This window comes from Onychomys torridus, chromosome 5, assembly GCF_903995425.1.
Source record: "Onychomys torridus chromosome 5, mOncTor1.1, whole genome shotgun sequence".
In the NCBI taxonomy this organism is placed as follows: Eukaryota; Metazoa; Chordata; class Mammalia; order Rodentia; family Cricetidae; genus Onychomys; species Onychomys torridus.
In genome coordinates this window covers 21600872-21628127 of record NC_050447.1, presented here as the reverse complement: position 1 = coordinate 21628127, position 27256 = coordinate 21600872, and the positions used below count along the sequence as shown (strand labels likewise).

Genomic DNA, 27256 nt, shown 5'->3' with positions numbered 1-27256 from the left:
TTCTTGGCTCTCCTGGCTCCTACCCATCCAGGGTGAGATGCAGCACGCCCTTAAACTTGCTTAGGTGACTCTTTTGGACTCACCAGCTGCACTGGCTTCTGAGTTGGAGCAATTCTCCTTTGGGGCCTGTAATGGGGATTCCTCCAGGGCCTGATCAGGTTCAGTCTGTCACTGCCTCTGAGAAGTCTTCTTTTCCCTCAGGCAGCACAAGAACACATGATGTGGCAGTGTGGGACCCCACAACTGATTCAGTTTCCCAGTTTGAATCTGAAGATATTCTGAGTCAATGGAGTTCAAGCTTGCTTGCTCCAGGGCTGTGAGAAAGTCCTGATTAGCCCACAGAGTCTCCTTGAAGGGCTGTGAGAAAGTTCTGATTAGCCCACAGAGTCTCCTTGAAGGGCTGTGAGAAAGTCCTGATTAGCCCATAGGAAGGAACACACTATCTAGCTAGACACAGGCTGCTGATGCCAGTCAGAGGTACATTGAGATAGAAAATGAAACTGCCTGCTCCTTGACACAAGGCAGGATAGATAGTGGCTGAATGCCTGTGCCGTGCATTGTTCTACCTCTGTCCTTCAAGACTGTGTAGAAGCTGACTATGAAATCAACTCGGGCCATTGACCGGCAGACCTCTCAACTCTTTTCTGTCTTCTTCACTGTCTCTTCAATTTACATGCCCTCACCCAAACTGTTAGCAGGCTCTGACATGGCAGTTCAGGACAACCTCAGGACACAGCATTTCCTGCTCTGGGTGACCGCCATGAGTGAGTTCTTGTGCAATTCTGAGCATGGAACCCAGGTCCTTGTGCATTTGAAGCAAGTGCTCTGCCACTGAGCCACACCCCAGTCTCTGCTTTTTTTCTTAACTAGGTTGTTTTCTAGACGTTTCCTTTCCCAACATTCCAGTGTCACCCCCAGGTCCATATGTAACGAGCCTCCTGTCACCTGCCTGTCAGCCCCTCTACTCTCAGGGTCTTCAGGTTTCTCCATCAGCTAGTCCTGGCTGTATCTGGAAGACCCCTTCACTTCTCTGAGTCTATTTCCTGTGGAATGGAGACAACGCCAGTGTGCAGGGTGTGGCATTGGTGAACACTATTGCCATTCAAACCTTAGCTTCTACTTTTGACAAAGATAGTAGCAGAGAGTCCATACATTTTCTTCTCCCTCCTGAACATTCATTCTCAGAGACTGATGGAGGATGAGAACAGAGCAGGGACTTTGGAGTGATTCTGGAATGCCAGAACGTGTTGGATCGAATCTACGAGTAAACAGGAAGCAGGGGGAGTTGCAGCTCCAAGGGAGCTGCAGATGAGTCTATAGAGGACTTCTAGGTGATCTGCTTCATTTGGACCAGGTAAGGGTCAGGAGGGAGAGCAGAAGAGGAGGGAGAGGCAGAAACTAGCAGGATAACGGATGGCTCTTGCTGTAGACCTGCCATGTACACATAAAGAGAATGGTTATCTGCAACTAAGGATGTCAGGCCTTCACCAGACACCTTGATCTCAGTTTCTGCAGGTTATTATTTATTTATTTTTGCAGTCTTTCTATTGATTTTGAACACTTTTAGTCCCTGCTACCCATTCTTTTTGTCTCTTTATAGATGGACGCCAGGGGCTGGAGAGATGACTCAGAGGTTAAGATTACTGACTGGGCTTCCAGAGGTCCTGAGTTCAATTTCCAGCAACCACATGGTGACTCACAATCACCTATAATGAGATCTGGCGCCCTCTTCTGGCCTGCAGGCAGAACACTGTATACATAATAAATAAATGAAATCTTAAAAAAAGACACCAATCTCCTCATGAGGGCTCCACCCTCACTAGCTCTTGAACTCCTGAAGCCTTTACATTCCATCACACTGGGGCCTTGGGACTCAATATTTTAATTTAGGGGCCCACAAACATTCTCTCCATAGCATGTAACTATGCACATATTTACAAATAATACAAATGTATGTGACTAATGTGACCCTCTTAGCATTGTAAATATTCTTATGCAGTGTCTGCAGTCATCATACACTCATAAACATTCTCAGAACACAAAGAAAAAAGCAGAACTTGGAAAATTGATAGCCTGTGATGTAATAATTATCCTACTTACCTTTCTGTTGCTCTGATAAGACACCACAACCAAGGCAACTTCTAGAAGAGTTTCTTTCGGGCTTACATTTCAGAAGGTGAGTCCATGATCATCATGGCAGGGAGCATGGCAGCAGGCAGGCAGGCATGGCACTGGAGCAGTAGCTGAGAGCTCACATCTTGAGACACAACCACCAGGCAGAGAAAGAGACACCTGGATGGTGTGGATCACAAAGCCCGCCCCCAGTTACCTCCTCCACCAAGGCCACACCTCCTAATCCTTCCCAAACAGTTCCACCAACTGGGGACTCAACTATATGATCCTGGGGGGAACAATTCTCATCCAAACCATCACAATAATCAATGACAGACTTGCTTGTGAGAAATTGGATGGATTAGTTGGTTCTCATTTTCTCTAATTTCTATCTTTCACACCTTCCCTGCACTTTGAAAATTGTGTCTGTCTCTCACACTGGTCTCTGAACAATCTATGAACTCTACTGGCACTCAAAGATCATGTTTTTGTTTTGAGGACACATGCCAGTAGACAGAGGAGTGTTTTTCTGGGGCCTGAACAGTGTTAGACAAAAGAGCAGATAGGTGTTAGGGTTGTTTGATCACGCAGCACCAAACAAATACCAGGTCCTGAGTGATGGAGGCTGCCCCACATTCTGTAACAAATTTAAGGTTTGTGGGTTGTGAGGTGGGGGCTCTTTAAAACACTGGGCCATGTGGGGACCCCTCATGTGGCATTGCCCTCTGTCTTTCTCTAAGCTGTGTATAAAGCACAGCCAAGAATTTACCTGAGTCAGGCAGACCACACTGAGTCCCTGTCCTGCCCCTCACAAGTCTGAGATGAGGGAGCCAGCCACTGACTGCCTCAGGCTTCAGTTTCCTCATCTGGAAAGTGGGTGTCATGACAGGATTCTTCTCTAGGGCTGTGTCTTAGTTGGGGTTTTTATTGCTGTGAGGAGACACCGTGACCACGGCAACTCTTATAAAGGAAAACATTTAATTGAGGTGGTGGCTTACAGTTCAGAGGTTCAGTCCACTATCATCATGGCAGGGAACATGATGGCACGCAGGCAGACATGGTGCTGGAGAAGCAGCTGAGAGTCCTACATCTTGCAGGCAACAGGAAGTCGACTGAAACACTGAACAGTATCCTTAGCACAGGAAACCTCCAAGCCCGTCCCCACAGTGACATGCTTCCTCTAACAAGACCACACCCCCTCCAATGAAGACACACCTACTAACAGTGCCACTCCCTATGAGCTTATGGGGGCCCGATTACATTCAAACTTCCACAGGCTGTCAGTGAAGACTAGCTCCTGGCATTTGCTGGGGGGCAGAGGCAAGAGGCAATGGGAAGACTGGTCCGCATCCCATGTCCCCCCCACCCCCAGCTTGTTCTGCTCCATGTCGACACCAAAACTCACATTTCTAATGCCTCTTTACACCAGCCTCATCCTCGGCTCTAAGGACAGGCCCTGAGGACAGCTCCCCTTGACCATCCTGCAGGCCTCTGCTTCAAGAGACTGATGGCCTGGCAGGCGCCACCCTCAGGAAGGTCAGATGTGGGGAAGAGGTCACAAACAGACACTGAAATTGGGTCCTGAGGTCCCATGTAATCAAAATATTGTTCAGAGGGTAGGAAAGGAGCTTAGGGGGGAATGAATGAATCCCTCTTGGACACCCCACTTTGGGCCTATAGACTCTTTTAAGATAACATCATATTATGTAACCCTGACTGGCTTGGAATTTGTTGCTATGTTAGACTAACCTGGAACTCACAGAGATTAACCTGTGTCTATCTTCCCAGAGTGCTGGGATTGGAGGTGTGTAGATGTGTACTACCACATTGAGGCCCCATAGACTCTAAAAAAACTGTCTGCCTGTCTATCATGTGTGTGTGTGTGTGTGTGTGTGTGTGTGTGTGTGTGTGTGTGTGTGAGAGAGAGAGAGAGAGAGAGAGAGAGAGAGAGAGAGATGGTATGGTAAGTGTGCATGGCTGTGGCACACATGTAGAAGTCAGGGGACAATGTTTGTGAAGTCAGCTCTCTCCTTCCACCTTTATGTGGGTTCTGGTGAGCAAAGTTGGGTCACCAGGCTCATGTGGCAAATGCTTTACCCACTGAGCCGTGGCACTGGTCCAGACTCTTCATCTGTGGGGAGGCTAATTGGAGAGGGACCCTCTGAGGCAGGTGCTCAGGTAGCCATGGTTGGCTCTGAAATGTTCCTGATTGCATAAAGTCTGTAAGGTGATGTTTTAAGACTATTCCACACAGTGCTGGATAAGTCAAATGTTCAGTATGTGGCAAACAGCCATATTACACGTGGGCGTTGTTATTGTCAAAATGAGAGTCTGAGGGCTGATTCTCCCTTTCAAAGTAGCTTAGAAATAAAAGAGACAGATATGGCTACCCTGTTGGCCCTTGGACAAGGTGAGGAGGCATTGGCTGTGGGAAGAGCAGCCAGCCTGCTTGCCAGAGATGCCTGCTTTGCCCCCTGAAGGGTGTAACTGCCAACACCCTGTCCTTGATGGGCACTGTGGCGTTCTGTCATTGCAGAGCGACTAGTCGGGGATTTCTCAGAGATTAAAAAATAGAAGACAAAAGTAGTCTTGTCCACAGAGAAAACCCTGTTTACAGGAACCTTCTCTGTGCACGGATGTTCGGCAACAGTTTCTCTGCACAGTCCTGAGGGGGGACTTTACAGAGGACAGAGGAGGAGGTTGAGCCTGGAGACGGTGAACGGCTTGTTTAAGGCCTTGCAGACCCAAATGGCTATCTGGTGCCAAAGGCCACACCTCTTCCATTGTTCTGAGACGCTGATTCGGCAGCATGGCTTGCTCTGGGGTGGAGCGTGAAAGCCTTCCCAGGAGACTCGTGATGATTTCTAAACAGCTGCATTCCCAGGAGGATTAGGTGCTCAGCTCCAGGTAATTTGAAGTTTATCCTGCTCCTCCTTGCTGGCGCCCTTGGGCAAGGTTCCATTCTCATCACCCTGTGCCCAGTGACTGTGGGGAGGAAAGCCTTAGCTCTGGCCCCCAGTGGCATAAATAACAAGGCCTCTCAGGGACTGGGCTGCCTGGTGCTGTGCTGAGGGCTGCATTGGGACTGACAGACAGTGGTGTTTTGTCCCCAGTGACATCTGCAGGTAGCTCAGTCTTCTCAGCCATCCATCTAAAAAGTCTAAAGTCTCTGGGGCACATTATACTCCTCTGCACCAGTTTCTCCTCCTGGGGTATGTGCCTGTCACTCTGACCTGATGTTGGCCCAAACAACTAAACCACTGTGTGTTGGTGCTGGGGATGGTTTTTAGACACACACAGATTCTGTTCATGACTGGTTCAGAGCTCTGGACCAGTAGCTTTTTGCTTAGTGAGTTTACCTGAATCAAGGTTAGGCCAGGACAGTCAGGCTAAGACCGACTTGTGCCAAGGCAGACCCTTCACTCAAGGTTTTATTGGGTGGGGATCCCAGCAAGCATTGCCTGAGGATCATGCCACAGGGCAAGGAAGAGAGCCTACATGGTTTAGTGAGTGTGTTAGCTGTGAGCTGTTGGAGCTCAGCGCCACTGCAGACTTCTGGAAGACAGTGTAGAAATGCTGGTTATTCATCTACCGGCTTTGAGTCCTGCCAGGCGTTGGTTAGGAACTGTTCTCAGGGTCAGGAACTCTCCTGTACTCATGGCTGCCCTGTGTTTGTAACATGGGAGCCAGCCTCAGGTGCAGTGGCAGCACCATGAAGTGAGCAGCCACCTGCCAATGGGAGTTGAGGCGGGCAGCTCGAGGGTCTGCAATGGAACCAACCCTTCTTGGTCCTTCTGGGTTAGGGTTAAACAATACTCTGAGCCACTGGATAGCCATGAAAGCTTTATTACTCCAAGAACTTTACACGAACATCACCGGCACCACATTTGGGCTTATATATATATAAAAGGCACAACTTATTATACAAATTCAATCCTTTGACTCAGGCACCAGGCAGTCATTTCCAGGGTCTCTCCCTGTGCCATGGGTGGGTTTCAGGGGCAGCAGCTGCACTTGTCTGAGCCCCCTTTGCAGATGCAGCCCCGGGCACACTTGGCACAGCCTGGGGGGCAGCAGGGACAGCAACCTGGAAAGGTTAGTAGATGGACAGATGAGCTGTGGCTCTTCACTTCCCACTGCCTCTCCCATACCTTAGGAGAAGGAGGAAATGAAGCATCTGCAGCACCCTAGGCCAGGAGGCTGTGGGATTTGAGAGCCAGAAGGGACCTCAGAGGTCCATCAGAGGTCCATCAGTGCCTCAGACAGGGGGTGAGCTTTTCAAAGGTCACAGCCATGATAGAGAGATGATTAAAAGTCAGGACTCATGACTCCAGGCCAAGACTTTTTACTCTTCCTCACTGGACTGGACAGGATTTGTTCCTAGTTCCCTCCCTGCTTCAGATACCATGGATATTCTTAGTGCTGCATGGGCTGCAGCCCAGGGGAACTCTGCCCCAGGTGTCTGCTTGGGTATCATCTCAGACCCCTCCCAGTGAGAAAAGGTCCCCAGAATCCACCCACTGCCCGCACGGGGAGGATAGGGACAGTGAAGGGTAAGGCTAGTCCACCCCCACCTGGCAGTGTCCTGGTGCCCATACTCACTTTTACGGCAGGTTTTACAGCTGCAGGTTGTACATTTGCAATTGTCTCCGCAGATGCAGATCCCTCCTAGGAGAGAGGGCAGAGACTGGTGAACACGAGGCTATTGACCTTGGGGGCGGTGGGACAAGAGGGGGACCCCAGTGCCTGTGGATGGTCCAGTGGTTCTAGCGACAGGCCATGGATGGGGACTGGGGGTGGCAGCATCAGCTAAACCTGTGTTACTTGTGGAAATGCACATTCCTGACCACAACAACCCTTGAATCAGGTCCATTTATAACTGTGTAGGGAAAGAACCAGGAGTTTAAAAACACAACACAGCTGGTACTGATGTCCAATCAGGCTTGAGAACTAACAGGCAGGGCCAACCCCAGCAAGGCCAAGGTTCCTGTGACAGCCATCAAGGGCTTCCATAGTCTCTTCTTGACAAGGCCAGTCGGAAACCCCGAGTGGAAGGCAGAAAGGGGCACAGAGATGGGGAGAGGGAGACCATATCTTACTTTTATTTAGTAAGAACGACTCATACTTATTTGTCTTTCTAAACTCATCCCATCCATCACGTTCAATTTCAGAACACAAGAATTTTCTTCATCTTTTGCAGGTTTGGGGGACAGACCTGTCTGTTAAGGACGAATGATGCTTTTGACATTTTTAGATGCTATTTTTCAAGGCTGTGAAAGCACAGGATGGTTTTGACCCCTGGCCTCCCTCCTCCTGGTCAACGTACTTCCTGGCACCAAGCAACCCAGATTGGCTTTGAATTTGGGTTCCCCCTGCCTCAGCCTTCAACCAGGGCTAGAATCACAGGTAAGCACTGTCACAACTGGCTTTTACTGTCTTGAGGTCTCAGCTAAGCCTTTAACCACTGATGCTTGCAAGTACTTGCTAATTTTAGCCTTCCCATAGATTGCCTAGTGTGCAAGCAACCCACAATGAGTATCGTCAATTTGTAAATGAGGAAACTGAGACCCATCAGTCAAATGTGTTAGGGAATGAATGGCAGCAGAGGACCCAAACCAAGTGTGCAGGTTCTGGGCCGTGGCTCCATTCCCTACTCTGGTGGCTGCCACAAGGGACCTGCAGCTAGAAGGACTAAGGTTTTCAGGTCCCTTCCTTTGCTATTCCCTGGACCAATGCATCCGTTTCAGCAAATCTGGCTGGGAGCCAACAGAGTGGGAGCTGCCCCAAAGGTCGCAGATCCAGGACAAACCTCATCCACGGTGCCTAAGTAAAGAAGGAGTTTCCTATAGTCCCACGTGCTGCCTGCAGAATCCAGGGGCAAAGCTGTAAGCCCCCAAGTGGGCCTCCTTACTCACCGGACATACACGTGCATTCCCCAGGGTCCATGGTCCAGGTGTGTGAGTGGCTGAGAAAGGGAGGCTGAGGCAGCAGCAGCTGGAGGCTCCCTCTTTATAGTTGCGTAGGTGTGGACTACAGATCACCCCACCTCTCCCTGGGGCCAGACGCCCTGCACACGGCCCAGTAAGATGCTCAGGGCTAGGAGGTGGGGAAGGCAGGTGGCAGAGGGCAGAGGGCCCTCTGAGGAAAGGGTTCGACCTGCCCTACCTGCTTACCTGCCAGTGTCAAGGAAGCAGTGTGAGGTTCCAGTGGTGCTCAGTGCTAGGGTTGTTAGCCACACACATCCAGCTACACAGAGTTACCTGCCACTTCTGTTCCCTCCTGTGTGGGGCCACAATCCTGCCCACCAGGCTCAGATTTTCATTCTCTCCCATGGCTGGTCTTTAAAGCCCTTATCATGGGTAAGAAGGTAGAAATTCAGGGGAGTGTGTCCATCCAGACTTGGAACCTTTCCTTCTAGACCACACATGGGGTAGAAGAAGCAAGAGAAGACCTGGTAGGGGCACTTAACCAGCCCCAACTTCCATCCCAACCCCATTCTTCATAAGATAGCCACCTACCTTTCAATGGGATGCAGAGTGCCATGTAGATGATAGGATGCCTCATAGCTGCAGTGATCTCTCTCTCTCTCTCTCTCTCTCTCTCTCTCTCTCTCTCTCTCTGTGTGTGTGTGTGTGTGTGTGTGTGTGTGTGTGTGTGTGTGTGTGTGTGAATGCACGTGCGCATGTGCGTGCGTGCATGGCATGTGTGTCCCTTGGTAAAAGCATCTCTGTACCTTGTTCAGTGTCTTGTACAAGGGTTTGTGGATATTGAATGCATGAAGGAATGATGGATGGATAAGTCAGAAGAAATAACAAATGACTGAAGACATGAACTGCAAAGTGAACTAATGAATGACGGAATTAATACTTGAGTGCCCTTCATATGGCTATATTGATGACCTCTGATGAAAAGCGGTTCTACCATTCAGTAAAGGGAAGGCATGCATCCTGGCTCCTGGCTCTAACTTCCTTCCCATTCTCAGCTTGTCTCCATCAGTCAGGCCTTAGCTTGACCCAGGATGCTTGAACTGAGAATATCTAGTGGGGAGAAAGGGACTTGACATCATGGGCACCAGAAGGGCTCCATGGCAGGTACTGGGGAAGAAGAAGAAGAAGTAATGAGGATGATGTGATGGGGCAGAGGTGGTCCCTGAAGGCATCCATAGTCTAGCAGTGGGCACTCCTTCATTCTCGCTTTCCAAGAGCCTGCACCGTGCTGGGAGCTGGGGGTCCAGTGCTGATTAAAACCAGAGCTCATGGTTGAGAGCATCAGGAGTGCAGCTCAGCTCAGGAGCTGCATACATGTGTGTGGCTGCTCACAGTCTTTCTGGGCCCACACTCAAGCTCGTCCCAGCCCATCCATGACACAGTGTTTCCCCACCTCTAACAGGTATCAATACTGCCAAGGGCCCGGCCCATGGAACAAGCCCAGAGATGGCATGTTCTTCTACCTATCTAAGCCATCTCTCTCAGCTCTTTACCACCTGTGCCAGCAACTGTTTCCTCTTTGGATGAGTAACAGTGTGATGTTGCTCAAGGCCAATTGAATGCCAATGTTAAAACCCAATCCCTTAATACTTCAAAATTTCCCAATTTCTGGGCTGTGCAGGTTGAAGCAATATGCAACACTTGCTGGTCTAGTCCAGGCTAAACTGTGTCCAAGATGGTCCAGGGCCCGAGAAAGATCATATCAGGCTTGTTCACTTCTCTGTCTGTTCTCTGGCTCTCAGCTCCCGATGGAGGGTAGTGAAGGAAACAAGTCTACCCTGAGGATATTAAATGACTAGAAGCCTAGCTTCAACCCCTACACAGAGTTACACGTCAGGCTGGCAAGATGGCGCTTGCTGCCAAGCCTGATGACCTTTGGACGTTGAGCCTTGGATCCCCATGGAAATAGGTAGCTGACTCCTGCAGACCTCCACATCTGAACCATGGTACATATCTTCTCACGCACAAAAATGAATAAATTTAAAAAGAAAAAAAATGTTAAAGAAATAAACATGTGGCCGGGTGGTGGTGGCACACGCCTTTAATCCCAGCACTTGGGAGGCAGAGGCAGGCGAATCCAAGGCCAAAGCCACACAGAGAAACCCTGCCTCGAAAAACAAACAAAACAAAACAAAACAAAACAAAACAAAACAAAACAAGAACGAAATAAACATGTTTTTGGAGAAGTGAAGCTTTAACCATGTGGAATTGATTGCAGGAGTCTTTGAATCTGAAGATTAAGTTCTAGGCCTTCTTACGGAGGTGGTAAGTACATGTAAGTATACAACATTTCCCTCACAGTGGTCTGACATGGCCCTGGCTGTCCTCAAACTCATTCCTCCTGCCTCAGAATGCCGAGGTTACAGATGCAGCTATGCCCAATAGCACTTCTTTCACAAAACTGTTTGACTCCTTTGAGCAGCTGAGTGCTAAATATCTCCGTCCCAGGAAACGACCACTACTTCACGCCTAAGTACCTTTGAAAGGAGTGTCTGATGCCACCTGTTTGTTTGGTTTTTTTTGTTTGTTTTTTGTTTTTTTTCTGGAGCTGAGGACGGAACCCAGGGCCTTGCACTTGCTAGGCAAGCGCTCTACCACTGAGCTAAATCTCCAACCCCCTGATGCCACCTCTTTTTTTTTTTTTTTTTTTTTTTTTGGTTTTTCGAGACAGGGTTTCTCTGTGTATCTTTGCGCCTTTCCTGGAATTCACTTAGTAGCCCAGGCTGGCCTCGAACTCACAGAGATCCGCCTGCCTCTGCCTCCCGAGTTTTGGGATTACAGACGTGCACCACCACTGCCTGGCTCTGATGCCACCTTTTACCTAGCACGAAGTAACTGACTTTGTTCCTTCCCTTCCCGTGCAGGTAAAAGTAAAGCGTATGCTGTCTGTAGCAGAAAATGCCACAGAGAAGTGTCTGGGGCTCAGAGCCGAGGCAGGGCTTCCCTCATGCCATCGTAGCAGAGAAAGGTTTAGTAGCTTGACGTTAGCCCATCCCCATGTTTGTTCTTCCCGGTTTCTCTACATAAGCTCTGTTTATTTTTCCCTCCCTCCCCTCCTTCCTTCCTTCTTTTTAAAAAAATTATTTTAATTTTTAAATTTTTGAGATGATAATATATTTACAACATTTCTCCCTTCCATTTCCTCCCTCCAAACCCTCACATACCCACCCCCACTACCATGGCCTCTTTTTTTCACTGGTTGTTATTGCATACATATCTTACGTATATTCATATATATTCCTAAATATAACCTGTTCAGTCTGTATAGTGTTACTTGCACGTATATTTTCAGAGCTGAGCATTTGGCACTGGGCTACCAACCGGTGTGCTCTTCCCTGAGAAAGACCACCTCTTCTGCTCTCAGCTTTCCCCAGCCACCTTTGGGTAAATTGAGGCCCCATGGACTTTTTCCTATCTAGTTTAGCATGCTTATTGTTATCAGCCTTGTTCAGCTCATGTTTGGGCAGTCAGGTTGATGAGGCTTACTGGCTGGGTATAGCTTCTCATGTTACTAGAAGACACACCCTCATCAAACTCCCTGATCCCCTGGTTCTTATAATCGTTAGGCCTCCTCTTCCACAATGTTCCCTGAGCCTTAGGTTCTGGAGTGTTTTGGAGATATATCCATTGGGACTGGGCTCTGCAACTCTACATTTTGATTGGTTGTGGTGTTCTGTAGAGGTTTCTGCCTGTTTCAAAGAGAAGTTTCCTGGAGGAGGGGTGAGGACTGCACTTATCTATGGGTATAAAGACACACATTTATAGCTTGTTATAGCTTGTTATTCTGCTGGTTTAATAAATTAGTGGTTGTAGATTCTCCTCCAACAACCATGACTTCACTAGCACTGAGTAGTTAGCCGTGTTCCAGAACCAGGCATGTGTTTCCCTCTTGTTGAGTAGTTCTTAAGTCCAATTAGAGAGCTGTTGATTACCACCAAGGTATGCGTGCCACTGCTACACCAGTAGGGGTACCGTGCTGTCCTGGTTGTTGGTGTGGTTCATAGGGTAGAACTGTTGGTTGCCTACTTCTTTGGAAGCTTACATGGCACCTTCTGCTACCATGAAAGCTAGTCTTCAGGGAGGGAACATTCAGGTCACTTTTAGTTCAGGGGTTTCTGGGTTCTTTTTCTAAAGTGCATGTTGTCTTCAGCAACAGGGATTTACCTTCCACTTCTTGGGGGTAACCCAGGGCAACAGCAATGGGCTGTATGTTTTGGGACTTTCTTGGACAGTCCTGGCCAACAGCTCAAAAGAGGGCATATGTCTGGTGTTGAGGTTTTTGTTAGGTGGGCTTTGGCTCTTAAAGGGACACTGTCAGCCTAGATGAGAAAAGTTGTTTAGAGCTACATATGCATGTTTTAAACACAGAATCATGTGTATCATAGGTTTTTTATTTTTGGTAAATAATTAATAGTATGATTCCTTGTGACTTTCTCAGACATCCTTGTGTTATTTTACCTACTCCTTCTGTATTTATCTCCCCCTTCCCTAAAGAACCCTTTCCTCATGGCCGGGCGGTGGTGGTGTACGCCTTTAATCCCAGCACTCAGGAGGCAGAGCCAGGCGGATCTCTGTGAGTTCGAGGCCAGCCTGGTTTACAAAGCAAGTTCCAGGAAAGGCGCAAAGCTACACAGAGAAATCCTGTCTCAAAAAACAAACAAACAAACAAAAAAGAACCCTTTCCCCTCTTCCCCATCAGATCACCTGTATTCTGTTATCCCCTCCCATCTCTTCTGACTTATATCCCACTATCCCCTCTCTATTGTTTCCCTACCCCCTATCCTGGCAATGCTCCCATTGTGCTTTCCTGGTTTCTGTGGTTTCTACATTTCACTGTATGTGCGCATGCATGCACATGTGTGGAGGTCAGAGGACAACTGTCTGGAGTTGGTTCTCTCCTTCTACCCTGTGGGTCCTAGGGATTGAATTCACATCATCAGGTTTGGCTGCAAGTGTCTTCACCCCCTGAGCTACCTTGCTGGCCCTCTTCCTCCCCACCCCTCTCTCCTTCCTTCCTTCCCTCAGATAGGGTCTTGCTATGTAGCCTTGACTGGCCTGGAACTTACTATACAATACAGCCTGGCCTCGGACTCACAGAAATCTTTCTGCCTCAAGCCTTCTGAGTTACAGACATGTGGCCCTGTACACGATTCTCTTTTATTGTTTGAGCGTCTGTGTTTTAGACATGCTCTCCTGATGTTCACCAGGCTGACTGGAACCTGTGACCTTCCAGACTCCTGACATTACAGGCTTGAGCCACCACATCTGGCTTGCTGGACCCTCTTGATGTGCATCTTCCCAGGAGCAGGCTGGAGCCAGCAGTTTTATTATGTTGCAGGTGAACTGGCTTCTCTAGACCACAAGCATCTCAGGGCAGAGGCTGTGGCTTCACATTGCCATGCCCAGGCACATTGAGTTCTTCTGCACGGTAGGTACTCAATTCACGAGTCAATGATGACTAACTGGCTCAATGAGCAGAGCTACCTCCAAGTGGTCCTCTCTTGCTTTTGTTCGGAGATTCATAGAGCTACTCTGCTCACCAGAAAAGCTTGAGAGCAGAGTCCCGCTGCAAGGGTTCAAATCCCAGCTTTGCTCCTTCTCTGCTACATGATTTAGGGCACAACTTTTCTGAGCCTCGATTTCCCCATCTGACTCATGCAAATGGTAACCCTGTGACTTTTGTCGTGAAGGTTAAATGAGAGAACAGGAAGCAGCTTACCAAGCTCTCTGTTCAGAGCCTGGCACAAAACTACATATTAACATAATGACTATTAGTACTGTTGTTACTGTCTGACTATATGACTTGGCAATTGGTCCAACCACCCATGGTGTGTGTGTGTGTGTGTGTGTGTGTGTGTGTGTGTGTGTGTCACACTGTGGATGGAACTCAAGGCATTGGGCATGCTAGGCAAGTGCTCAACCACTGAGTCACACTCCTAGCCTTTACCCATGCGTTTGTATGTGTCAGGCTCATCCCATAGGCCTTATTTATGACCTGAGCAGGATGCCATGAGCAATATATCTCACAGAGTTTGAGTCTCTTTGACCTCTGCTTTTAAGCTCAGCCTAGTTTGAGCACCCTAGTTTGGGGACCATGGAGTGACGTTCTTTCTAACTCTCCTGACAACCATTCCTTTTATTTTTCTTCTCCCTCCCTCTCTCCCTCCCTCCCTCCCTTCGTATGTGGAGCTGAATACCTAGGAGCATGCTCGTGGAACCATCGGGTGGTTTCCTGTATTGCTTCCCATTTTATTGCCTTGGGATGGGGTTTCTAATGAACAGGTAGCTCACCCTTCTGCTTGACTGGCTCCTCAGAGTGCTCTGGAATCTGCCTATCTCTGCCCCATAGTGTTGGGGTTCCAGGTATATACAGCCCAGCTTCTCATTGTTGTTGTTTTGAGACAAGATTTCTCTACATAGCTCTGGCTGTTCCGGGACTTGCTATGTAGACCAGGTTTGCGTTAAACTCACAGAAATCCTCTTGTCTCTGCATCCCAAGTGCTGCGGTTAAGGCATGTACCACCATGTCCAGCCCTATAGCCCAGCTTTTTACGTGGGAGCTAAGGATTTGAACTTGCATTCTCATACTTACACAGCAAACGTGAGTTGTTTTTTGTTTGTTTGTTTGTTTGTTTGTTTGTTGCCACAAAACCATCCCTCCAATCCTAGTCTCTTCTTGTTTGTAGAACCCAAGATGGCCTCAACCTTGTGATCTCCTGCCTCAGATTCCTGAATGCTGGGGTTACAGGTATTTGCTACGGTACCTGGCATTCATTCCTAACTATAGTTTCTATCTTTGGGGAGGTCAAGTTTACCTTCTGCAGAGAGTCCTGTTAAGGGGTATTTCTGATTAGTGAAGGATGAGGCTTGGGATGTTGGGGGTACAGTCAGAACAAACAGGGGCTGTGTGCCTACAACCTAATCTTACACATCAAGCTCTAGGGGAGCCCCTAGAAAGCAGGAGCCAGCTGCTAGTTGCCAGCCAAATGAGGACATGGAAGCTCAAAGAGACCAGCCACTGAGCCTGGGCTGGTGGGAGGAGGAGTCTGCACTTGGCTCTCAGGACTCACAGCCAGCCCCCACACTTAGCACTGAAGAACTCATGACAGAATACTTTAGCAATCTGGAGCAGCAAGACATTACAAGTGTTTATTAATTCACTTTTGTTAGAAAAAAGTTCAAACACACATAAAATACAAAAAGAACAGCATTTCTAACACCATTGTAGTTACCACCCAGAATGAGCAAGATGCCGACGCCATCCTCTTGCCTTCAGATTGTTTAATTGTAAGGGATGAAGTGCCCATTTCGTGTCTTTAAATAGCAGTGATGTGCTGGTGGCCCCCACGGTGTCCTCATAGCCGGGGCTGCTCACCTGAACTCCAGCGTCATGCCTTTGGCTGCCTCTCAGCAAGCTGGCCTGCAGAGCTCCTGCCTACCCTCCTCCCCCAGGATTCACCCTGGCTTGAGACACCATCAGCTCCTGCCCAGATTCTAGGCTTGGTTCATGCGCCTTTGTGTGTCGCTGCCCTCTTGACCTTACTGTTTCTAACTGCTGCTCGTCACTCCCAGTGAGCCTACAAAAAGCACATCATGTCATTGTCCTGCTCAAAGCCCTTGGTTATCCACAGCCATCCTCTGCTGTCTCTCCTTTGTTTCCCACGGCTCTTCACAGTGTAAGTGTGTGTGTGTGTGTGTGTGTGTGTGTGTGTGTGTGTTCTTGCAGTGCTAGGGACTGAACCCAGGCCTCTGTACTTGTGAGGGGAGCACTCTACCAGTGAGCCACACTCCCAGCCCTGCATCTTGTTTCTTCCTTGGTATGCATTGCCGTTAAATATTCTGTGTATTTTGTTTATTTATCTTGTTTGCTGTGTCACTCCTTTTCTGGAATGGGTCCATGTTGTAGGGATATATTCCCTCGGGTGTGTCTGGAAAAGTAGGGTAGGGTACAAAGCAGATGCTCAGCTCTCTCATTAACTTTTTACGAACGCATAGTAAGTATACATAAGAATGGGTTTCATTATGACCTTTGCATACATGCATATCATGCAGTTCTCCCCATGACTCTCTCTTGCCCCCTCCTATTGACCCTTCCTCTTCCTTGCTAGTCACCCTTCTACTTTCATGTCTCATTTATCTATCTATCTATCTATCTATCTATCTATCTATTTATTTATTTTGCAACCCGATGAGTTTAATTAGGGCTGCTACCAAGAGCTTGGGTGAAGGGTTATTACAGGAGCATGGGCACCTACTAGTGGCTACAACACTGGAGAAAAAGACTCTCTTCCTCCCAGTAACCACTAACCTGCCTAAGAGTCTCAGGGAGGGGTGGGGCCTCTTAAGCTTGTCCCCTAGCTTCTTGAATCAGAGGTCTATACCATCACACCCAGCTCCCATTTAGATTTTATAATTTTAAAATTTATTTATTTAGGTTTGTGTGTGTGTGTGTGTGTGTGTGTGTGTGTGTGTGTGTGTGTGGTTTGGTGGTTATGTGCACACATGCATATGTGCATATATACCACGGGACATGTGTAAAGGCCAGGGGACAACTTTCAGGACCTGTTCTCTCCTTCCGCCATGTGAGTCCCAGGGATTGACTTGGTGGCAAGCACTTTTAGCTATCTCAAAGTTTTCATACTTTTTTTTTCTACACGTGTGAGCATACATAATCTGCACACACATTGCTTTATCTATTTTTAATGTTACCTAAGTGTAAACCAGGTGTGGTGGCATATACCTATACTCCCAGCACTCAAAGGCAGAAGCAGGGTGATTAAGAATTTGAGGCCAGCCTGGCTACATAGAGACGCTATCTTAAAAAACAAAAAAAGAACATAGTGGTATTGCCAATGTGGACATTGTCCTTCACCTCTTTCCTCCGCTGTCATGTGAGGTCCATCAGTGATGAAGCATAGTACGTGTCTCTAGCCATGTGTGACAGACGGAGATGGAGCTGGAGCCAGAGAAAGCTGGGCCCCTCTGAGATTGAAGCTGATTTTTCCTCCCAAACCGTATGCTGCTCAAATGTGCCCACAAGTCTGCTTCTCTGGTCCCAGGTTTTCTTCAATGATCCCTAGCAATGAACACACAGCCAGTATACAGCCATCCCCCAAGGAGGAGGCTGGTCCAGCATTGGGAACTGTGGAAACCAGGCCAAGGGTAATTAGCAGGCACCCTGTTCCATGCCCTGTGCACCTGTACACTCTGTGAGCCTCACAGGATCCCCAGGGCTCCTTGCTGTGGTTAATTACATAGAGCCCCGCTCCATAATTCAGTACCCGCTGGGCAGGTGAAACCCTCCAATTCATACACGGCCCTGAGAAAGGATGAGTAAGACTAAAGCTGACAATTACCCACACTCATTGCCCGTAGCAGTAAGTAAAATGGCTGGTCCAGCTCGGCTGTAAGCCCAGACCAGAGCTCATTAGTGGAAGGAGTCTCCCACCCTCTCTCCCTCCCTCCCTCTTCCTTCCCCTCATTTCTTATTCTTCTTTCCTTCCATCCTTTAATCAATCATTGCAAGCATGTTGAGGGCACAGTCTGTGCCAGGCTTTAGAGTAGGCCTCTGGATTGGGCAGGGGACCCAGGCACAGACCCATGGTCTGATGAAGGATCAAACCATGTTCCCCAGTTATCAGAAAATGAGAAGGGCAGCCATGTGCAGGGCACAGGAGGGCAGGGTGCCCTTCAACAACCAGAGGGCAAGGACCTTGTTTAATACCATGCCTCACCCTAGTGTTGACCCTTCATTTGCCCATCTGGATAATCTCTGGCTTCCTTGTGGAATGTGGGAGGTAGACTAGGGGGTTTTCAGATTGTAAATGCTCAGAGCTCTGGGGACTTCTGGGGGTACAGTACAGCTGCTGGAGTGGATGCTGCTCTTATCAGGCCTACACTTTCCCTCTAAAAATTCCATTTAAAAAAGTGTGTTCCATCATTGCCCTCTCACACATGATGGGAGATTTTGTTATTGGTTGATTTCTTTGAGACCGGATCTTTCCAGGCTGGCCTCAAATTTATAATCATTCTACCTTAGCCTCTGGAGTGCTGGGATTGTAGGTATGTGCTATGTCTGGCCCATAATACTATTTATGGATGGGTGGATGGGTGGATGGGTGGATGGATAGATGGATGGATGGATGGATGGATGGATGGATGGATGGATGGGTGGGTAGATGGATGGATGGGTGGATGGGTGGGTGGGTGGATGGATGGATGGATGGATGGATAGATAGATAGATAGATAGATAGATAGATAGATAGATAGATAGATAGATAGATAGATAGGCAGAGAGATAAAATCTTGCTACATAGCCCAGGCTGGCCTCAAATTTATAATCCTCATGCCTCTGCCTTCTGAGATTACCAGTGTGCACTATCCCTGCAGGCTCACACTGTTATTGTTGTGGTCTTGAAGGGAGGCAGTAGGTAGTGGGCAGCTGCCTAGCAGGGTTGGTGGCCTTGTCCAGCATCCCCTGGGGTACTTGTGGCCAATCTGCACCTGCAGTGCCAAGAGGATGGAGCAGGTGGACATGCGCTCTTCTCGGTTCTTGTCTTTTTGAAAATTACTTTTAAAATGACTATTCTTTAAACAGAAAAGAATGGGGAGTCAAATACGGAATCTCCCAGTGCTATTGAGTGTTGGCACCATTTCCATGCTTCAAAGGAACAAAGAAGAGGATGGGAGTCCTCTATGGTCACCCCTGTACTCTACCAACCAGGAGACCAATTGCACAAGTTCAATATTTGTCCCGATTACACACCTTTTCCGAACTTTAGCACATATGTGCATACCTGTGTGGCTTGATGACATACTTGGCTGGCTTACTAGGTTTCTAAATCTTACATGAAATGACATCATTCTCTATTTGGCTTCTTATTATTTTTGTTGCTTTTTATTTTTATTCTTTTGTTCAACATTTTGAAACTTTATGCTTTGAATTGATTTCACAGCATATCATTTGACTGTTTCCTGGTTTATCTTCACCCCATTGTGGAATAGTTAGGTGTTTCCACTGTTCACCTTGGTAAACACTGTTGCAATGAGTGTCCACTCAGACATCTTTCCATATGTGGACTATGTTGGGGTCTTCCTAGGAGCTGTGTCTACAATGGACTTATACCTTAGAAGGGAACATTCTTCTGACTTGACTAGATGTCCAGTTGTGTATTGACGTGTCCATGAGAAATGGATGTAAGAATCCATTTGCATTGGAGTATCCATGTGCCTGGGAATGAATGAGATTGTCAGACTTCTATAGCTTATAAACATATTTTGCGCACGTGCGCGCGTGCGCGTGTGTATATGTGTGTGTGTGTGTGTGTGTGTGTGTGTGTGTGTGTGTGTGTGTGTGTAGATCAGAGGACAGCTTGCAAGGGTCAGTTCTCTCCTTCTACCATGTGGGACCTGGTATCCAACTCAGGTTGTCAGGCTTGGTGGCAGGTGCCTTTACCCTCTGAGCCATCTCACTGGCCCGGACTTCTACATTTTTGTCAACTAAATTGTGTGTGAGGCTGTAGATGGAACCTATATGACAGATAGTAATGGTATCCCTTTGGTTGTTCATTTGGTGATGACTACCAAGGCAGTGTTTACAAGACTGGGGCCCATTCAGGCCTCACTCAGTGGTCCTTCATTCTGTATTCTGTGGTTACTGTCTGGGACATAGCTTTAATTGAGAACACTTTATGTCATTTTTTAGATACTTCACATTTTTTTCTTTTTAAAAAATATTTATTTAAATATTTTAAATAAAAAATAAATATTTTTAAAATATGTGTTTAAAATATATGAGTGTTTTGCCTGTGTGTATGTGTGTGTAGAATGTGTGTGCCTGATGCCTGTAGAGGCCGGAAGAGGGCACTGGATCCTTGGGAAGCAGAGTAATGCATGGTTGTGAGCCATGATATGGGTTCTGTGAACAGAACCTGGGTCCTCTGCAAGAGCAGCCAGTGCTCTTAACTGAGCCATCTCTCTGTCCCTGACACATTCTGGTTTCTGGTGTCTTATATGTCTAGGAGGCTCAGAACTGACCTTGAGAGATGAGGAAGATGGGCATCTTGGTATTCTCCGGAAGATCAGGGGGTCAGGGAGAGAAGGTGGCAGTTCAGGTCAGCATCCTTGGCCATCGAGTCTTGTGCAGGTTGTCATGGAGCCAAGGGGCATGGTCTATAGGCAAAGGGCATCTTAGACCCCTGTACCTGGTCCCGTTCACGTAGGGTGATTCATTCATCACAGGAAGCTTTTGTTTGATTTACAACGCTGGAAATTGAACCCAGGGTCTTGCACAAGCTGGGCGAGGGGTTCTACCACTGAGCGATGGTTCCAGCCCTTTAGTTTTTACTTTTCGACAATGTCTTCCTAAGTTGCCCAAGCTGGTCTTGAACTTTTGATTCCTCTCCCTCCTGAGTGGCTTGGACGACAGGCCTTACGTCATCAGGCTTACCTCACTGTAAGAAGACTTTGCTTTCATAATGCCTCTTGTTTGAGGAGACTGGCAGATGCAGACTCAGTCTTCAAAGTAAGATCATTCCAGAATTCCTAGTTCCAAGGGTGGTGATGTCACCCAGACCTTCTCCTTCCAGCCCTGTGTAGGGATGGGGTGCCTGAGGCCTGTAGAGGGCCAGGACCTGTGCTCTCATCCACCTGCAGCCTTTGTCCAGTGAGGCGATGAATTAGGGGGGAGAAGAGCCCAGCACCTTGGAATCTCTCGGGCATCTGTGATGTGGAGCCATTTCAGACTCATCTGCTGAGATTGAGCAACTGGGGAGGGGGGACCTCACACCGTGCCACGTGCCCCACCCAGGGTGCAAAGAAGAGGGTTTTATGGTGGAACTGGGGAGCGGAGGCACCACTGGCCAGCATCATAGAACCAGCTGTGAAATGAGTCAGAATCCTCCACACAGTCTTTCTCCCCCTCCCCTCCCCTCCCCTCCTCCTCTCCCCCTCTCCCCCTCTCCCCTCCCTCTTTGCTCCCCCTCCCTCTCTCCCTCCCCTCTTCCCAGCCCTCTGCCCCTCCCTCTGCCTCTCCCTCTGCCCCTCTCCCCTCCCTCTCCCCCTCCCTCTCCCCCTCTCCCCCTCCTTCTCCCCTCTCCCCCTCTCCCTCTCCCCCTCTCCCCCTCCCCCCCCTCCCCCTCTCCCCCTCTCCCCCTCCCCTCTCCCTCCCTCTTCTCCTCCCCCTCCCTCTTCCCCCATTCCCCCTCCTCTTCCTTCCTTTCTCCTTTCTTCACCTCTTTCCTTCCTCACTTTGAATTTTACTCCCCTTTTCTTTTTTCTTTCCTAAAACAGAAACCTCACCCCAGGACCCAGAGCGTCTGAGCTCCCTATACACCATCACTCACACTCAACTTCACTTCCCTGCCTCAGTTTCCCATCAGGGCAATCCCTTAGTCAACCTCTTCCCCTTAAGAAGCTTGCCTTTGTCTGTAGCAAGGTGACCAAAGCCACTTTTGAAGGAACCCTCTTTAACTGTTCATGGTGCGGAGGAGGCACTTTTTTGCGGATTTTTCTCAGCTCAGGCCCTGCAGACCTGCAGCATGCTTCCCAGATTGCCAGAATACAAGCCCCATTTCCCAAACCTGGATCTGCAGACTTCTGTGTCACAACTGGTCAGCAGAGAGGATGAGGTTCAAGCCACAGAGTGCTTACCCACCTCTCAGGGCTGTCCCTGGTGACTTGGACCTTTCTGTACTGGTTATTTGTTGATTTCCCAGTATACATAGATAGCTCTAGAAACTTATCAGATCATCTTCAACTACTGTTAGGAAGGAAAACAAAAACCAAAAACCCAGAGACAGTCCGACGGTTACAAAAGAGAGTGATATTAATTAACGTCTGGGTTCACTTCCTGCCGTGGAAAGAGTTGACTACAGAATTTGTTGCTCTTCTCTGCACCACAGGGTTCCTGACCCCAGAAGCCCAGCATGAGGACTGGGAAAGGTGGCCAGGACAGCCAGAGCCAGGTCTGAGGGAGCCCTTGGTGACAGAGGTTTATGCTGCCACTGATTGATCTCTCTCTTTCTTTCTCTCTGTCTCTGTGTCTCTGTCTGTCTCTGTCTCTGTCTCTGTCTCTCCCTGTGTCTTTTCCCCACCCCCATTCCACAGGTAAGCCACTTGACCTCAGTTTCCCTGCTAATAAACTGGAGCTAACCACACACCTTTCTAAAGGCGTCTCTCAAGGATAATTAGCCAGTTTTTCCAGTGCACTTTGAAGAAAATTGCCAAGAGGGTGCTCTGCTGGCCTGGGATTTTCCTTGGTGCAAATATCAAACAGAAGAGGATGGCAATGTTCGGATTCTGGCCAGGAGTCCAGACCTGCCTGCCAGTTGAGTTGGAAGAGATGAGGGGGAGGGGCTGCCATCCCAGCCTGGGCCTGCCTACATAATGAAAGGCATGGCGCTGCCTTTGATGCCTGCCTGCCACGCTTGTTAATTTTAATGGAAGTGAGCAGAAGGTTCTGCTTGGCAGAAGAAGACAGGTAGAGCCTGACGGGGGTCAGTACCAGTTCAGTTTGGACCTCCTTTACCTTTGAAGTCCTTGGCCCAAAGCTGGAATTACAAGATGGATGCCTAGCTGCAGGCGGAGTGGGATGGTGGGAGCTTGGGAACCTGAGGACCCTCGATTTACAGTCAGCCAGAAACAGTCAATCCCTGTCCCACTTCAGAAGTCACCTTAGAACAGTCTCCTGAACTGGGGAATTTCTGGGGACACTCTCAAAGGGGCTGTCAAACCAGAGTACCCTCCGGCTAGGTAATTAATAAGGGAAAAGAGGCAGAGTAGGTCTGGAAGGGCAGCTCAGCAGGAGTGTGGGCAAGGCCCAGGGTTCTAGTCCAGCTTGAGAAAAAGACATGACTAGAGACAGAAGGCAGACTGGTCATGGGTATGGGGGCTTAGCTAATTAAGCCCCCATTGCGGACTGGGCTGTGAGGGTCCCTGCTGTCAGCTCTGCTAATGTTCACAGAGCAATGGAGTGTTGGCGTTTTGTTCATGGTGAGGGAATTCCAACTTTGAAACATTTATTTATTTGTTTGTTTGTTTGTTTGTTTATTTATTTAGTGAAGCGGGTTCTTGCTGTGTAACTCAGGCTGATCCCCATTCTCCTGCCTTAGTCTCCTAAGTGCTGGAATAACAGATGTCCACCACCACACCCAGCTGTTATTTATTATGTTTTAATACTTGCCCACATAAGCAAGCATATGCCCAGGCACAGGGTCCTATCTTATGAGTTCTGCCTGAGAAGCTTAGGTTTTAAATTTTTCATTTCAGTTTCTGGTTACTGTTGTATGATATTTTGATTGCGTTCTGATAACAAAGCTTGCTCCGAGTCAGAGGGCAGAGCTAGCCACTAGCTGACCAAACTTCACCATAGAGGTTTTGGCCAACTGAGGACGGATAGGTGACAGGAATTAGTAAGGCGGGGCTAAGAGAGGATCTCAGCCCTTTGGGAAGGTAGGTGTTGGTGGCTTCTCCTCGGCTTCTCTGATCATTCAGGTTTTAAAAAACCCCAATATCTGACTCTCAATTTTTTTTTTTTTATTGATAAAGAATAGTTAGGTCAACACTTCACCTGGCATCCAACTCGGGACACGAAATCACGAGACAGCTGCTGCCCCTGGCTTTGCGGCAGCCGCTGGAGCCACCAGAGCTGCTACCACTGAAGCCACTGCCACTGGAGCCGCCACCGGCAGCTGACTTTGCCTTTTCCTGCACCGTGCCCTCTGAGCAAGTCTGGGATTTTCCTGTTGCAGCCTCTCTACACGAGCTTCTAGCTGCTGCCCAGACTGCACAGGCCCCAAACTCTACAGGTGCCTGGGCTCCAAGTAAACGTACCCACTCATGACTGGCTGGCTCTGCATTCAACCAGATCCCACCATACGTGCTTTTTCTGCACGTTCCCCTGTGTCTGCTTTTCAGACAGCTGGCTCCTTCTCCTGTGGGTGGTGGGCCTCCCCTGGACCCCCTCCTCAGGCTGCTGCCACACTAGCTTAGCTGCCTCAACACTGGCTCCGGCCTCTATTGCTGCAAGCACCTGCATCTGCCCTCAGCCAGGCTGGCCACCACCCGTGTTCTCTGCCCGCTGTGCTACACAGTGACAGCCACATGCTTCACTGTCCTTGCCAGCAGATCTGGTGAGACAGCTGGCAACTCTTAGGTGGGGAATGCGCTAAAAAAAAAAGGGGGTGGGGGGGGGGGGGGGGGGGGGTGGTTTCTCATGTTAAAAATGGGAAATATTGAGCTGGGCGGTGGTGGCGCACGCTTGTAATCCCAGCACTCGGAAGGCAGAGGTAGGTGGATCTCTGTGAGTTCGAGGCCAGCTTGGTCTACAAAGTGAGTTCCAGGACAGGCTCCAAAGCTACAGAGAAACCCTGTCTCCAAAAACAAAACCAAAAACAAACAAACAAAAGAGGGAAATATTATAATGCAGGGAGTTAGGTCTCTGTGTAGTTCCACAATGGATGGTTTCAAAATGAAACAATTAAATGAAAGGATAATCAACTTAGCTGGGATTGACAAAATGTCAATTATAATCATTATCCTTTCTGGTAATTCTTATTTTAGCCCTAAAAAAGTTGTTTGATATCAGTGCCAAATACAAAAAAAAAAAAAACAAAATTGACTGATAAGATAAAATCCGTAGGAAGACAGACTAATGAAGCTAAGAAAGTATTCACATAGAAACAGAGGAATTTAGAGCAGAAGTCACCATGCCATTGCATTATGAAACTGAGGAGGAGTTGGCTCAAGGTCATTAGAAAACCAAGTTTGGGCTGGGGCTGGCTCTGAGGTTAAGAGCACCAACCAACTGCTCTTCCAGAGAACCCAGGTTCAATTCCCAGCACCCACATGGCAGCTCACAACTGTCTGTAACTCCAGTTCCAAGGGACCCAACACCCTCACACAGACATGCAGGCAAAACACTAATTAATGTTCATAAAATAAAAATAAATTAAAATAAAAAAGAAAACCAACCTTAATCGATCCAGTTACCATTCAAGAACAAAGTCCCAAGGCTATTCAGAAGTTGACTTGTTAGATTTGAAGAGTTTAAGCAATAGTTTCATATGGTGTGCATTCATCATTTATGAAACGGATGTTAAATTCATGGGCCACTTGGAACAGAATTATTCCGCAAGACTGGAAAGATTTAGTTACAGCAGTATTGGAAGCTGGGCCTTAGTTACAGTGGAAAACCTGGTGGAGAGACAAAGCCAGGGTCATTGAACAGGTTTAGAGGTTATGAGATCAAATCCTTGGTGAGGGCCATTATGCTGATGTGGAAAGACAGATTACATTTGATGATCATACCTTGGCTCTATGTTACACAGCAGCTTTGAATCCTTGAGACAAGATTGAAGAATCAGGAAAGAGGAAATATCTGAGCCATTTACTAAAATTATACAAGGCCCAAAAGAAGCCATCACTGATTTTTTTTTTTTTTACAAAGATTAACTTTAGCTGTAAATAGAATGATATTAGACCCAGAAGTTAGATGAATATTAATTGAATCTTTGGCCTTTGAATGTAATTCAGAATGTAAAAGGGTGATCAGGTCTTTAAAGGCAAGATCAGCACCCATAGAGAATGGATTAGAAATACAGCTGATACTGGATCTCATGCTTATGATGATACTTGTGTAGGAAAAGTGGCTTCTAAAATTTTTAAGAAAAATTAAAAGGTTAGATTTTTAATTGTAGACCAGGTCATCTGAAAAGGGATTGCAGACAAGAGGTTCCTAGGAACAATGTTTTTTTTTTTTTTGTTTGTTTGTTTTTGTTTTTGTTTTTTGTTTTGGTGGAGAGAATCCAAAAAGAAGGCCCCAGCCCTCTGGACTATGCCGAAGGTGAGGCAAAGGCCAACATTGAACTAATGAATGCAGATCAGCATGGGACAGGCAAGGTAACCCTTGGCCATCAGGAATGCCTTAGGGGGCCTCTCGCAGGCCCCTGTGTCAAATTTGGTTCAATCATTCCCTGTCAACATTGGGGAAACGCCTTCACAGAACAATTAAAAGACTTAATGCCTGTTGTGAACATACTTCTCTGGATGACAGAACAACTTTAGAATAGAAAAAGTAATTTTCAGGAGAAACCATAAAGCAAATATTTTGGCAAACTTCTATAAATAATCAAAGACCAAAATTTAAAAATACAAATAAATGGCATTATAATTGAGGATTTGGTAGATACAGGGACAGATGTAACAATAATTGCACCAAAATCTTGGTATCCAAATTGGCCTTTTCAGGAGGTAAATGTTCAGCTTTTAGGGATTAGAACTTTATCTCAGGTAAAACAAAGCACATGATATGTCGAATGTAACCAGAAGGATAGAGAGGAAAATTAAAGTCATTTGTGGCTAACATAGCAATAAATTTATGGGGATAGAGAAAAATTTGCTTTCACAGTGCCTACTTATAATAATTCCCAGCCTGTTAAAAGATATCAGTGGAACATTTTTCCACAAAGAATGTTAGACAGCCCCACTTCATGTCACTATTTTGTGCAACGGCCATTGGAAATAATTTGTAATCAGTGTCCTCAATTTGTAATTTATCATTATATGGATGATATCTTACTAGCTGATTCAGATGCAGATACCTTAGAGAAAAATGTTTGAAGAAGTAAAGAAAAATTTATCTTGTTGGGGATTACAAATTGTTCTTGAAAAAATACAAAAAGGAGATTCTATTAATAACCTAGGATATAAGTTACATTTACAAAAATTTCAACCACAGAAAGTACAAACCAGGAGAGGTGAATTATGAACTCCTAATGATTTTCAACAGCTGCTGCAAGATATTAACTGGCTACAGCGCAATTGGATTGAAAACTCAAGAACTAAGGAATTTATTTCAAACCTTATAAGGCGATAAGGACTTTATCAAGAAAATTATCAGCTGAGGCTGAGAGAGGATTGGCTCTGGTAGAACAGAAATTATAGGGTGCACATGTGGATCATTTGGGTACACAGCTTCTGGTTACTTTATCTTCTACACATTCTCCTCAGGGATTCTAACGCTAAGAGAAGATAATATTTTAGAATGTATATTTTTACCACATAGAGTGAAAAATTAAAGACCTATGTAGAAAAGTTTTCTGAATTAATTCTGAAAGGAAAATTAAGACTTCAATTAGCAGCAATAGACCCAGCAGAA

The 27256-nt window shown here is 47.3% G+C and overlaps 1 protein-coding gene and 1 long non-coding RNA gene across 2 annotated transcripts; one reads left to right on the top strand and one right to left on the bottom strand.

The window, feature by feature from the left end:
• Positions 1 to 4913: 4913 nt before the first annotated feature.
• LOC118584498 lies at positions 4914 to 23941 on the top strand. Its single transcript, XR_004945040.1, has 3 exons — positions 4914 to 5019; positions 7313 to 7518; positions 23647 to 23941. It is a non-coding gene; the product is annotated as an uncharacterized LOC118584498 (long non-coding RNA).
• Positions 5945 to 8090, bottom strand: LOC118584497 (metallothionein-4). The gene is made up of 3 exons (XM_036188786.1): positions 8028 to 8090; positions 6715 to 6780; positions 5945 to 6199 (listed from the first exon to the last, which is right to left on the bottom strand). The coding sequence occupies exons 1-3, from the start codon at positions 8056 to 8058 to the stop codon at positions 6108 to 6110; spliced, it is 189 nt and encodes a 62-aa protein (XP_036044679.1). The 5' UTR covers positions 8059 to 8090; the 3' UTR covers positions 5945 to 6107.
• Positions 23942 to 27256: the final 3315 nt, after the last annotated feature.